General features: G+C 37.7%; 2 protein-coding genes across 4 annotated transcripts in view; one reads left to right on the top strand and one right to left on the bottom strand.

The window, feature by feature from the left end:
• The window catches only part of DOCK1 (dedicator of cytokinesis 1), a 321,007-nt gene that overhangs the window by 191,561 nt on the left and 115,578 nt on the right, over positions 1-13,868 (bottom strand). The gene's annotated exons all lie outside the window — the stretch shown is intronic.
• Positions 1-13,868, top strand: part of INSYN2A (inhibitory synaptic factor 2A) — a 75,688-nt gene that overhangs the window by 27,976 nt on the left and 33,844 nt on the right. For both annotated transcript variants that reach the window (XM_068951449.1, XM_068951450.1), the window contains exon 3: positions 8,019-8,090. In XM_068951449.1, coding sequence (XP_068807550.1) covers positions 8,019-8,090 — 72 coding nt within the window. The remainder of the gene's footprint in view (positions 1-8,018; positions 8,091-13,868) is intronic.

The raw sequence follows: 13,868 nt of genomic DNA on the forward strand, positions 1-13,868 counted from the left end.
ACAAAAAAGTTCAAGTCTAAGACCATTGTGCAGAATACAACCAATGCATTACAGTATCTTTTATTTTGATTCAGCTGAATAGTTATCACCTATAAATGAAAGCCAGTAGTTATGAATGTATTCAAAACACATCAGCAGTAAAGCCAAAGTAATTCTAGAAGCTCTTCTACTACTTTCTACTGGGCAAATGATTTTTCAGAACATCTTTCTATGGGCAGAAGGCTGATTCTAGCTTCATTATACCTGGACAAATCTGCTGGTCTGATGGCACAATGTTCTTAAGGGAACCAGAGGAAGATATTAATCCAACAAATATATGATTTTGCGGATAGAAGCGTGTTTATTCAAGAAGGCTTTCCATGCAGCTATAGTGCCAAGCATTTCCTAAGTTAGACTAAACCTATGTAACTAAATAGAATTTATTTTAATCTGCGAAACATATATAAGTGATTTTCCCATTGTTTACATAGCTATAACATGACTTACTCAAGTCCTGTGGACAACAAAAATGAACATAGCATAGTGAGGTCATCCTATTCTGAGAAAAGGCAAGTTACGTTAATGATAAGTATGGACAACTCTGTCTCTTGAAGCACAGTTTTTAAGTAGTATTAGCTCTCCAGTACTTTACAGTAGGAAAGAGTGGTTTTGAGAAGTTCACCACTGGGCTATTTATTTTTAAGCAATTATTCTGCATAGACACATAACATTAGTGTGTTTAACTATCTATGCTATAAATAGTCCCAGCAGAACTAGGCAACGCATGGAAATATAATACCTGTTTATGCAAAGATTTAAGGAGAATCATGGCCTACGCTTCCTCAGCTATTCAGAGCTGTCCAGAACTGTCACTTCAGAACAACTTCAAAGGCCTACTGCCTTCTTACGATAATTTGTTTCACTATATGTTAATAAAAATATCAACAAAAAATTCTTGAACACGTCTGTTTATCCTCCTTTTTGATGGTATTACATCAAAAGAGTGATGAACATCAGTATCATCTAAAGAGCATACCAATCAAAGCATAAACACGCTCTGAAACACAGCCTCTTCTGTAAAATCATGCCATCAAAATAACACAATTAATATGAAGTATTCCCTACGTCCTGGAGAGGAACAGTATAAGGGAGGATATCCAGATGTAACGAAGCTACCTTCCCAAATGGCTTTATAAGATTTTCTTTTGTTTTTAAGAGATGCCCAGGATGCTTGAATTAGTGCCCATTCACTTGCTACCTACTGAACAATAGAAAATTTCAGTACATACAAATCTAAGCTTCCCTCTCTCAGCTCAACAGGGTCTCTAATTTATACCAGCAAACAACTGCTCAAATGAAGAGAGGATTTTGATGTGCTACAGTAGGTATTTTCAAAAGAAGCCTCAAGCAGGTGCACCAATTCAGCTGCATTTCTGAGGAATTTAGGTGCAATTCCCTTAGGCTCCTTTGAAAATTGCAGCCTATTATTAGTCACTGCCAGTCCATGTCAGCAAAATAGTTGTTCTTCATATTTTAATACTCGGAAGTGTTAATTGAGGTTAAGTTCAGGATGTGCCAAGAATGTTAAATAGACGTACAATAAAATGAAAATCTCTTCTAAATAATACACAATTTAGACAGAACACGTGTGAAGAAATGAGTCTGGAGATCAGGCGTCCTTCCCAAGGTCAGGAAGCAAATTAGATGCAGACACACCAGTACAAGACCACTAACCTATATCCTTCCTTTCTCCAGTACCTAGACCATACAGCACCATGTAACACACAAGACTAACCAGGCCCAGCTGTGTCCATCCGTATGAAAACAGAAGGGATCACAGAATGAAGTTCTTTGAGTAAGGACTTTTTATTAACATATATCAAAGTACGTTAGGTGCTAGAGCATATGAAACAGGAATACCATGGAAGCCGGTGATGCAGTCCACTGTATGCATTCAGTTCGCTCTTTGCAGATCAGCATGCACCCCATCAAGTCGGTGATGAGCAGTGCCAGGTTTACTTTGCTACATGATTGAGGGGTTTATTAAACCACAATTATTATCACTCAAGTTTCTTTTCCTTACTGTTTTTGAAGGAAGGTTATCAAGTAGCACAGATTCTGTCTAGCTATTAGACAGCAACCTAATCAAACTAAAATAGAACAATATAATATATGGACAATGTAAGTATTTTTCCAAATACAAACCAGGACATCTTCCTTGCTATGATCGCTAGGAACAAACAGAGGGTGGACAGTTGTTTTGGGGCCCAGATTTGGTGGATTTTTACTCATAAAAGTCAGGAAAGAATTTATATTAGATAGCAATGACGGCAAGGGTTGCTCTCTACCTGTGCCTCACATGTCAATCGATACCAACAGTTCCTTCCGATAAGAAATACAGCTTTCTTCTCCCCCTTCAATACCAACACACCCTTCTTAGGCCATGGCGCACAACTACATGTCTGCATTTCTTAGAGAAACCAAGGCAAAAATAGATTTTCAAACGCCCCACGTTTTTGGAGATCTGAAATGAGCAGTCCACTCTGCATTACTGATGGCAGCAAAAACATTTGAAACTCAGGATTAAGAGCACACTGAAGACCATAACACATGAGAAAGGTCAATAAGAGGCCAAGAGACAGTGGCGACTACACGTTCCTGATTTTGCCTTTTTGATGGATCAACATGCACAATTTTTGTCAAGCCTTAGTACCAAAATGCAACTAGATTTCACTTACACTTTAAGGCTGACAACCTTCCTTCCTTCCTTTGAATGAAGGACTAGACATTACAGGCTCATCCACACAGTGAAGCAGCTGCAGCGCAGACGTACCCCAGCTTGCACACTAGACGTGGCAGCTCAACCTTGGTGTGATCCACTTTAACTTGCTCCGCTGCTGCTTCAGTCCCTCCTGGGCTACAACGCCCAGGACTAAAGCAAGTTATAAAGCATAATACTTCTTACCCTTAAAAAACAGTGAGGCATTCCCAAAATCAAGATGTTAAGTTTGTTAAAATAAGCTGCAAGGCTTAATTCGGAATCATTTTTATATTAAGTACATTGCTCACAGGAGTTAGAGCTTGGGGACTCCAGGCTCCCAGGCATCTCACTCAATACAAAGTGAAATACTCCACTTTGGATCAAAAATAATCCAAAACCAAATTTCATTTCTCTCTGAAAAGAACAAATCTTCTGAAGGAATCTTTTTTGTGAAAAAAGAATTTTAAAAAAATCTACATCTTCCATGTTTTGTTTATTCTTATGGAAAAAGGCTTACCAGTTTATCAATGAAGAAAAAAAAATTACTGGTCTCTAGCTTGAGGTCTTCTCTTAGAATTATTTTCAAGGGGAGAGAAAAAGAGGAGCTTATTCAAACTATTCCATCTCACAAGGAAAGTGTAATCACACAGAGCGCTGTCCCCTTGAACGCTGTATCCAAAACGTGCTCACAAACTGCTCTTTTTAGCAGTTAACAGACAGGAAAAGAATTTTTTAGCAGCTCTATTTTTCATTAAGTTTGCACTTAAAAATCCACTTCACTGCATAAGCTTTACATGGAAACACTAAACTAAGAGTAGCACGATCTTTGCTGACAATTAATACAAGTGTAAGTGGATAACTGTGAACGCAAGAAAGCAAAAGTTCAAAGCCCAAAGGTGAAGACAACAATGCTTTATATGAAGAGTTTAATTTATAAGAAATAATTGATTTTATATTGTACTAACAATTGTAGAACACAATCCTGACAAAAGAGCTGTCAAACCACCTGGTAGAAACCAAACCCTGTAACGCCACGGGGCGTTCTCCGGGCTGCTGAAAAAGTCTAACTAATAGAATAGCTGAAAGAAGGCAGCATGATTAAATCTCTAGCTTCTAAGGAAAGTCATCTGTGAGAAGCTGAAAGTATTCAATACAGGAAAATGATGCTTTAAGAAAAGGTGATCATAATTTACATGAGACTAGGAAAAAAGTTACTGTTGTAAACGGTAGTTTCTGAACGACAACGATGAGGCTAAAACCACACAGTGCTGAACCTCTGTCAGTTCAAAAATCAAGATTTCAAACAGGTCATCCCTGTCCCCCTTCTCTCCTCCCCACCCCAAAAATCAAATCACTTAACTATTTGTATCAAAGGACCACCTTCATCAGCTTAGCTAGTCTACCCTAAATCATCAGGAAATATAATTTAACTACTTGAAAGTCCAGAGCTACTGTGCATTTAAAGATCATCAATATGCTTCAGAGATGAACTTAATAACATACTGAAAAAGACAACTTTGAGGATGATAGCTTATTGACCTAAAGATTATTTGATGCCTCATTTTTTAAGTGGTAGTTATGAGAGTAGATTCATAGTTCATGACTGAAATGGCACATCCACATTAAGACCACATACAGCACAGCTTTTGCTAAATAAGTAACCACCCTACTGTGTTTTGGTGGGTATATCACAACTAAAATCATATTAAGAAGTATTGCTTTGCTAAAACAGGGGACCGGTGGTGAAAAATGGTTGTTAAACCATCAAAGTAACTACGTCAATGACCATGACACACTTCTTTCTTACAGATGTTGAGTGCATAGAGAGGGTAATTATTTAGAGAGGTATCTGTGTCCCTTTAACGTTGCAGTATGCTTGTTTGGATGCCTAATGCCATACTGCAGCCAGAGCTGAAGCTCTTCCAAGTGCTGGGCCAGGCAACCGCGCTCTCGCTGGGACACAGCAGCGCTGCGGGTCTGTCCCGGCGGCTCTCGCTCGGAGGCGAGAATTACCCCCGTCCCAGCCCCATCGCTGTTTTCAGCATGCACGTCAACGCTCTTCGTCCTCATCTTTCCTCTTTCAAACAAAAAATTGCATTTTCACAGGTCCTCGCTGAGCGCCGAACCCCCACCCCACGCACGGGGCCAGGCGCGCCCTGCCGACTCGCTGTCGGCGCCGCTCCCCCCGCCAGCACACAAGTTGCAGTTCACCCCCCCACACACACTACCTTTAACTGCTTTTGTTTGCATAGCTCTTATACTGATTATTAAACTATTCAAAACTACACCCCTATTCACTGGCGCGTGGCTCCTAGGCTCAAAAATTGAAAAATGCCAAAAAAATAAAAAGTCAAGAACATGCTGACTGTCAGGAACGGGGGGAACCCCCTCCCTGTTCGCTGAACGGCTGAGCTGGCCACGTGGCTTTCACCACAGCACCCGGAAACCTCGCGCTTCCGGAGCGAAACCCTGCGCCAGACGGGAGCAGCCACATGCCCACAACGAGAGCAGCCATCTCCCTGGGCAGCTTCACAACCAGGGCCGCGTCCTTGCTTGCGCTCTTACGGGCTCGTCCCTCACGCTCCGCGGTAACGGTGAAAGGCGTTAGCAGGATAAATATCGTGGATACTGTGATTTACCTTTGTAAGCACCAGACCTAGAAAAGCTTGTTAAAGGTTTCTTTTAGCTTTAAGAGTGGAGCACAGCAGCAGGCAATTGTGAACAGGACAAGCCCTGTGCAGAAACAGGAGCTACTGGGGGAAAACAGGAGGGTTTTCATCTACAAGCTGGATGACTAACTATATTTGAATGGCAGTTTGTAGGCTTACAAAGAGGAATGAAAATGTCCCAACTAAAGTGTAATGAAAACATAAAGTAGCATCCAATCCAGTATGTTTATGCCTTTACCTCTGCAGAGGCATTCAGACAACTGCGCGGTATTCCTCTGAACTTCCTTATTAACTACTGTTTATATCCTCAGTAAATAAAGGCTTTCATCAACCAATCTGTACATTTTAAATGTCATATACCTTCAATAAGAATTTTTAGTAGTTGATTAATAGCCTAGAAAAATAGTTTTAAACGCTCAAGTTTAATGATGCAGTGACAATTTGAATGTCAGCTTCTAAAACAGTTTGAAAAGAGAATTTAAGAACAGATACTAATTCATCCCTCTTACGGGCAAGAAAATAAAAAAATCAAATACAAGTCAGTATTGTTTTTTCCCCATAAAAGGAATAGTACAAAATAATACAAAAATAACGTAGACATTCTGCTTTTGTAGAAGTTGTTTGATCTGCCTTTGTTGATACGCTAAAATTCAGCAGTCTACTTTTTATTCAGAGGCACATACCCACGTTAAGTATTTTTGAGGCTCCTGACTTGTTAGTTGGTGCAAGTTTTAAATCCACAGTCATCCAAGTCCTCTTAAAATAACAAAGAAAAACATAACTAGACAACAAGAACTCTAGCTTGCATTTTGCTTTCAAAAGGAAAAAAAAATCCTTATTATTAAAGAAGTAGATTCACCTTATCATTAACTATTATCTGTGCTACCCCTGTGCGGAGGAGCTTTATTCACAGGCCCAGAACACTTTGCTGTGGCACCATCCCAAATGATTTATAAACAAAGTAATCATAGTGGAAGGGTCACCTGTGAAGACAAGCTTGGTTGAATAAGCTGCAGATCCACTCTCTGCCTTCAAGTTCATACTGATAAATTTCTTTCCTTCAAAACACAAATTTTATATAAAATACACCAGTAATGTTCAAGCAATGTTCAAAGTATTAAAGCAATATTCAAGCATTTAAAAACAATCAGGAGAAGTGGCTCAGGATAAGATGATCGTTTTCAGAGAAGAGAAGAAATAAAACAGGGACAAATTTTGCGACTGTGTAATATGAATGTCCCTGCGAGTATGTTCACCAAGAAAATTAAACAGCCTGAAGTATTTAAGACATGCTGATTTTCCATTTTAGGGACAGAGGCATAAAACAATTTGAGTGACACCTTTTCCTATTAATATTTTATATGGGTTTGATACTTTGCCATCTAAGAATTCAATTCAAATGAGTTTGTGGGAATGTTTGAATTTTCATTATTATTTTGACTGTCAGGGAAGTAGAGAAAAGGTGCCCTCTGCCCACAGCAAGCAGCACTAGGGCCCGGAACGGTGCCGAGAGGCCGACTTATTTGATGTTCAGGGAGTTAAAGTGTTTGCAGAGTGAACCTCTCGAGCTTCAGCGTAGAGCCTAGCTTCAGAAACGGTCCTTTATACTGAAACCTGATGTATTGTATGTAACCTTTTCAGACTTCCACCGACAGGTATTTCCCCCTTTATTTTAAAGGCACACCAGGAAGAAACTTCACAGATACTAGTCTGTGTTTTACACAGACCAAATGTAACTTAAGAGAATGACTCTACAGTTTAGTAAGTATGGGATTTTTATCAAAATAGATATTACTGCATAAATATTAGAAATTTTTCATTTTAAAATCATTTGCGTGCACAAAACAACATTTCTGTTGATGTACAGACAGTTGTATTTATTTAATACTTCTAATGAAATTCGTGTGAGTACAGAAAAATATCTGCATATATAACAAATATTTTTTCCAGTTGACCAAGGCAGATGATACTTTGTTAAATTAAGAGATGCTCCTTCAAACCGAAGGGAGACAAAGGATAGATTTAGGCTGGGTAAATAAAGAAAGTATCAAAGAGCCATTTTCTTCCTCTTGAGATGTAAACACTAACACAACAGATCTTCAGATTTCATTGTTGAGGGACAAAATTTCTACACATAATATTCTACACATCTGCCAATAACTAGCAAAAGCCTTCTAGTTTAGGTATTTGAAAAGAAAGTAGAAAACAACAAACCAGCACTGCTATGTCTACAGAAACTGGAAACATATCAGCCATGGTTCATCATTTTAGTACCCGGAAGCATTATGTAAATAGAGAATCACATAACTTGGTTTCCTTGTTGTTGTTTTTTTTTAATTTACAAAAGGATAATAGAAAGAAATCTTTGTGTTTTGTCGTTGCAATCATTAAAGACTCATTTTCCAAACACCAGCATCTTCCCATGTTATTCAGTGAAGCTGAATATGCTATTTTTTGTTCCTGATTTCCTAATAGCTAGATTTTTTAATATTCAGTACTGAGATTAAAAAAAAAAAAGATGCTTTGGTTACTACAGAAGGCAATGATGGAGGGCAAAAACACATTAAAACCAATCTCTTCCTAATGACTTCACGTTTTTCTCCTTGCAGGCTTTCATATCGGACTGGTCAAGACACAGCTAACTGCGACACATGCAGGAACAGTGCATGTATTATCTATAGGTAGGTTAAAAATTCTAATACTCTTACTTTTTATTGAGCAAAAGGAATGATTTATTCATTAATGCAAGATCAAATGTTAGCCTTGATTAAACTGTTTCAAAAATATGGAAACAGTTCAAAATACAAAAATAAATTTTCCTTTGGTAAATTCACAAAATTCAACAGGATAGAATGTTAATATTAACATTAAAATATAATGCAAAAGAAGTCCAAGCATGAGGCAGATTCTTTTCACCTCTGCTTTGTATGTCTAAACTACACTTTTAAATTTAAATAAACATTTAAATTTAAATAAACATCGCAAATGGAAAGGTTTTATTTTTATCTTGCATCTTTTAAGTCTTCTGCAAGCTCCTCATACGATCAAATGCGACTACACTCTTTTAGAAAAAGCACTCAGGTCTAGCAAAGATCCTGCCTATGCTGGAATATGTACAATCCCTCTGCATGGAAGGAAGGAGGAGAATATTTTGCATTAGCAACATCTGTTCATGTCTATTTTAAGCTTTGGAAGAGGCTTTCTTGAAGTTATGGTAACAGAACGGGACCTGGCCATTCCAGAATAGTGAGTTTTCAGCTACGTTAGTAAGTGAGTATCATTTCAGGAAAAGTAGCTTCTACAGCAATTGCTGGAATACTCTTTTGTTATTTTGCACTCTGAAGAGCATTTAGTGCCCTAATCTGGACTCTACACTCCATTTACATGGGCTGTAGACTGTTGCAAAGTCCACATAAATCTTGTGAGCCTTTCATATACTGCTAAAAAGTCAAGTCTCTTTCAACTTATTATACAGTTTCAGTGAAAGCAATTCAAAAAGTTGTTTCTGTTACTTCTTGATAAATTTAGTATAAAATAACTATTTCAGATGTATTCAGACATTTCCATAGGGGATGTAAAACCTACTCCCCAGACTTCTCTTCTATACATCGCATGAAAAAAGTTAAGAATTTTAAAAATTAATATCTTTTTATAACAAAAATCCTTTATCCAAGATGCAACTATTAAAGCATTGCTATAAATATCTCACAAAGACAATTGAGAAGCAGCCTGAACAGTGGGTTGGACCAGGTGACCTCCAGACATCCCTTCCAGCCTACAGTGTTCTATAAAAAGGTAATAATGAAATCTGCATTACGTATGTTGTGTAAAAGCTCACAGAAAAGAAATCCTGCACCTTCAGTGATCTCATTTCAAAGTTACTTCTCAGCAGAATAATTGCTATGCTCATGCTGTTCATACATCATGAACCTTTCAGGTCAGCAGAAAGATATTATTCATCATCTGTTTTCCAAGCCTAAGACTTGCAAACCAAAGCAGATTATTACGGTCAGTACCACTGATGTAGCTTGTGGATGGGAAGTGTTAGAAGTTGAGCTTCATTTTCATACAGCTAAAGATATGTAGCATTTTCTGTCCAACACATCAACATATTGCAAATTGCTTTTTATAGCAGTAACTGGACAATAACTAGGAAAGCATTTTTGGGAGAGATACTTCGTAGCAAAGATACTAATCAGATACAGATTCAATATAGACAGTTTTTAGTTGGTAAAACAATGTTGCTACCCAGGCTTTTACATCCTTAGAAGTACTTAGAACTTTTTAGTACCAGATGAAAAATGACAAACTGGTTAAAGCTTAAAGGTTTTGTTACAGATTCTGTTGTTTAGTAGCTGGCACAATTTATTCTCCAGAAGGAAACACTGAGTTTACTTTTTGCACCTGATGGGTTTCTAGTGAGTAGAATTACAGTGAAGATACGAATTAAAGTGAAGATACAAATGTCGGCCAGGACTGAAACACTGTGAATCCAGTGCCAAATCCAGCGCTGGATTCCTCCCTCCTCCCCATACTTCCCTACTTGGTCTCTGATTTAGGCAGAAGACCTGCAACTATTTATACATTATCTTCTGTCAGCCTAGAAGTGAATGGAAAAAAAAAAGATAGAAAACATCAATCCATCTTTTCTGCCAGCTAGCTATAAAGCAGAAGGATGCTTTTCCATGCAGAGGGAGGAACCAATTAACTTATTTCTCTGTTGGAGCAAGCTTTCAGAGGCATTTAAAGAATAAAAGCCTACTCTGCCACGATTTTTCTGAGCCTACCTCTGGAGGCAGGCCACTGAGCAATTTCTTTCTCAGGGCAAACTGGGAAGTTGCAGCATAGCATAACGCAGGGATACTTTTTCTTTCACTAGCTAAGATTCAATTAGAAATTTTTTTAAGTTTTGATTGCTAGTCAAGCAAGTTTAAAGTTATAGAATTTGTTTGATATACAACTACTGAAAATAAGATACATGTGGAAAAAAGTATGACGTATGTCTCATATGTAAGAGCAGTAAATTACTAAGAGCCTTATGAAGTACTACAATAATACTGCATCGTCCAATCACTTACAGCGCACGAGTCTGAAATAAAACCTCATGCCTCATATCTACACCTAGATTTAGAGTGGTTCAGGAGTCTACTACTCATGTCAGAATTATCCTCCTCTTCCAGTTTCTCCTCTTACCCTACAGCAAGTGAAACTAATCCAAAAATGCAAATGTAAAGTGTTTCCCTACATAAACACTGACAGCGTAGCTGAAAGTTCTGGCTATTCAGTATTTCCCACCACACTAGCCATTTGGACTGAAGCTTTCAATGCTTGGCATTTGCCTAAAGCAATGTTTCCAGGGGAAATTTTAGCAAAAAAAACAGCTCAGCCCTGACAGATTAGGAGAATAGATGCTGCAGGCAAGAAGCCTAGAACTAGACAACAGTGCAGAACAGTGGAACTAGAAGACTGAATTACAAAGACAAGATAAGTAGCCTGAAGGGATAAAAGAGAATTCACTGATAAAACTAACACTAAGACAGAATGCCCTGTAGGATCATCATCTCCTCAAGTCAAATACTACAATATTAAAACCTCTGAAAAAATGGAGCGTTTCATTAGCAAATATGCTAAAGTTACCCTTAAATCCAAACTCTGCATGCAGTGATGCACATAACACTTTTGCAGAGTTTGCATGACAAATCCTGCATAGAGTTAACATGATTTCTCTTTAAGACAAAATACCTTACTGGAACAGAAATTAAAACCTGCCCTGCTCTCAGATTAAACCCTTCAAGGTGCACTGAAAACTTGGATATCTTTAAGAGCACTGGACCTCCAAGCTGTCAGCAAGTGTCAGAGTCCAAAGACCATGAGGATCATCCAGTCTGATCTGCTTTTCCAACGTGTCCCTATTTTGGGCCTATTATCCTCCTCGGGACCTATTAACCTATGCAGTAGCTAACTGCTGCTCTTAGGTCTCCCCTGTCTTGGCACAGAGAAGGAAAATAAGTAGGTGAGGTAGACCTCCGCAAGCTGCAGAGACAAAACACATCCTCCAAGGTCTGCCGTATTGCAGACATTGAGCATTTCTTGATCAGTCCTGCATCAGTATCATGCTTACTATGCAAAACAAAGTTGTTTTTTCTGTCTCAGAGTAATGGCCCCATCTGTCCCTCCGTTCCTCACTCTTAGAGATGTTAAAAGTCCTCCCAGTTTCCCAAAATCACCCTTCTGCTTCCTGACCCTTTCAGACAGTCTGCCCAAACTTCCAGTCACCTTTGAAGACAATGAAAGGCACTATGACCATGCTGATTACTTTTGAAAATAAATCATTTTTCCCCCCACATAGGCCTCATTGGCAAAATGGAGATAATAGCCTCTAATAACAAAAAAGTGTTATAAAAGATAAGTTATATTTATTAAATGCAACACTGAGGTACCACTAAAAATAAGAGGAAGCTAATTCTGGATTCAAAGCAGAGTTCAATTACTGGACATTACAGAAGACACAAGAACACTAATACAATAACGAAAAGCAACCCAAATACTTGCTTGTTGCTCACTGAGTTCAGTCAGTGCACCCAGCACGGGAAGAAGCGGTATCACAGAGAGAAAGCAGAGAACGTGCTACAAGCAATGCCCTTACGGGGTAAATTAAGAATTCAGAGAACTTTAACTTCCAGCCGACTTTGTTTTTTACAGTAGTTTTCAGTGCAATAACAGATTCAGCTTTGAACACAGTAACAGAGCAAAATATTTAGAGCTCTTCCAAATCTTTATTTCCTAAAGCTGTAGTGAATCAGCATCTTCAGAGGAATGAATCAGTTTCCCTACTAAATATCCAACTGCATCCTGTAACGTCAAGTATAGCGTCGCTGGGAAGCTAGACTGCAGAAACAATGTAATTAATTTTTTTCAAGATGACATTTTGAGAATGTTAATGTGATCTAGTACCACAGCTAAAGACTATGTGGAAGAAGACAAAAAAATGATTACAGTACCTCAAGTTTTTTGTTGTTTTTCATGATCAAAAAACCATGATACTTTTAACTAAAATTCTAAAGAGATTCTTAAGAATACAGCTATTTTGCATATAAAATTTACCTTTTAAGATTCCAAGTATATTTTTATATTATTTTGTCTTTATGTTGAAAAAAACACATATCTCCTGGTATCAAAATAAAAAGGAAAAGAGTTACCATTGACTTCTTTTGAATAAGCAGGAAACGGAGCAGGCATTATTTTTGAGCATCACAACATTTGTAATAAAAACCATTTACTTTACACATTTGAGTAAAGGCAACCATACTTTCAGAGTCTAGCGCTACAGCGTGAGGTTGGCTCAGTAATTACCCCAAAGGTTTGTTTCAAAGGCGTACTATCACAAGGATTCTGGTAAGGATAGTATCGATTACGGTACATCCTACAGAGCTCCAGGCTCACATACAGTAGAAAGACGAAGCTTTTATTTGGCAACACCATCATTATCATAGCCTTTAAAGACAGAGTATGAAGTCCCAGCTACGTAGCAATAGTTTAAAACTGTCAGTAAAAAGTATTCTGCATCATGTCATTGTAGCAAGTTCCAGACACCATTTAAATCAGTTGTAAAAAAAAAAAAAAAAAAAAAAAGTCATTTTAAGCAGTAAATATAAATGACAAAATGGTACCGTTGACATCACTGTCAAACGTTAACCTATTCCTTAGTACCAGCATCTCAATCTGAAGTCACAAAATGCAGTTTCAAAATCCTTTACAAATTAATGTAGATTCCCCACTGAAATTTTTAAGGAGGATACATTGTCAAGAAAAAGACAACTCAAATAATTAAGCTTAGCAAAATCTTACTATTAAGAAGAAATGTCATTGATATGCAGAAACTGTATGAATTCTATCTCACCTAAAATCCACTTGGACTAAAATCTTCATAGCCTGTTTTATTCTGTGATTATCTTTTAGTGGAACTACCCTTTCCATTCCTGTTTAAATTAGCATCCCTTGTGAATTTTAATCCTTTAACAGGCATCCATAGAAGAAAATGAGTCTTCTGTTTAATATTTTGTGCATTATTCTTGGGCATTTATCATGAATCATCTCCATGAATGAGCATCTTAAAGAATTCAAACTAGACTTCCCTTTGGTCAAAAAAGCCAGAAACACTCAGCAGTATTTTACAAGGTTACTTTATCTTCTGAACCTCTATATTTTTATTAGACAAAATCACTAGTCACTTTCTGCAGGGCAGAAATCACAAACTAAGTCAAAACTATGCTATTACAGCTTTTGGAAAAAGAAATACCCAAAGCTGTATCAATGATTAACTTAGGTATATTTTACTCCTTTAGAATTTTATTTGCTATTTTTCAGTATTTAATTTTGTCTTTGATACTAAAGTTCTCCTGAGGTGCGCTCCAACTACTCCACTGACAATTGTAATACAGTCTGTGAAATTTAACTCT

This window comes from Struthio camelus, chromosome 7 (assembly GCF_040807025.1).
Source record: "Struthio camelus isolate bStrCam1 chromosome 7, bStrCam1.hap1, whole genome shotgun sequence".
NCBI classification, from domain to species: domain Eukaryota; kingdom Metazoa; phylum Chordata; class Aves; order Struthioniformes; family Struthionidae; genus Struthio; species Struthio camelus.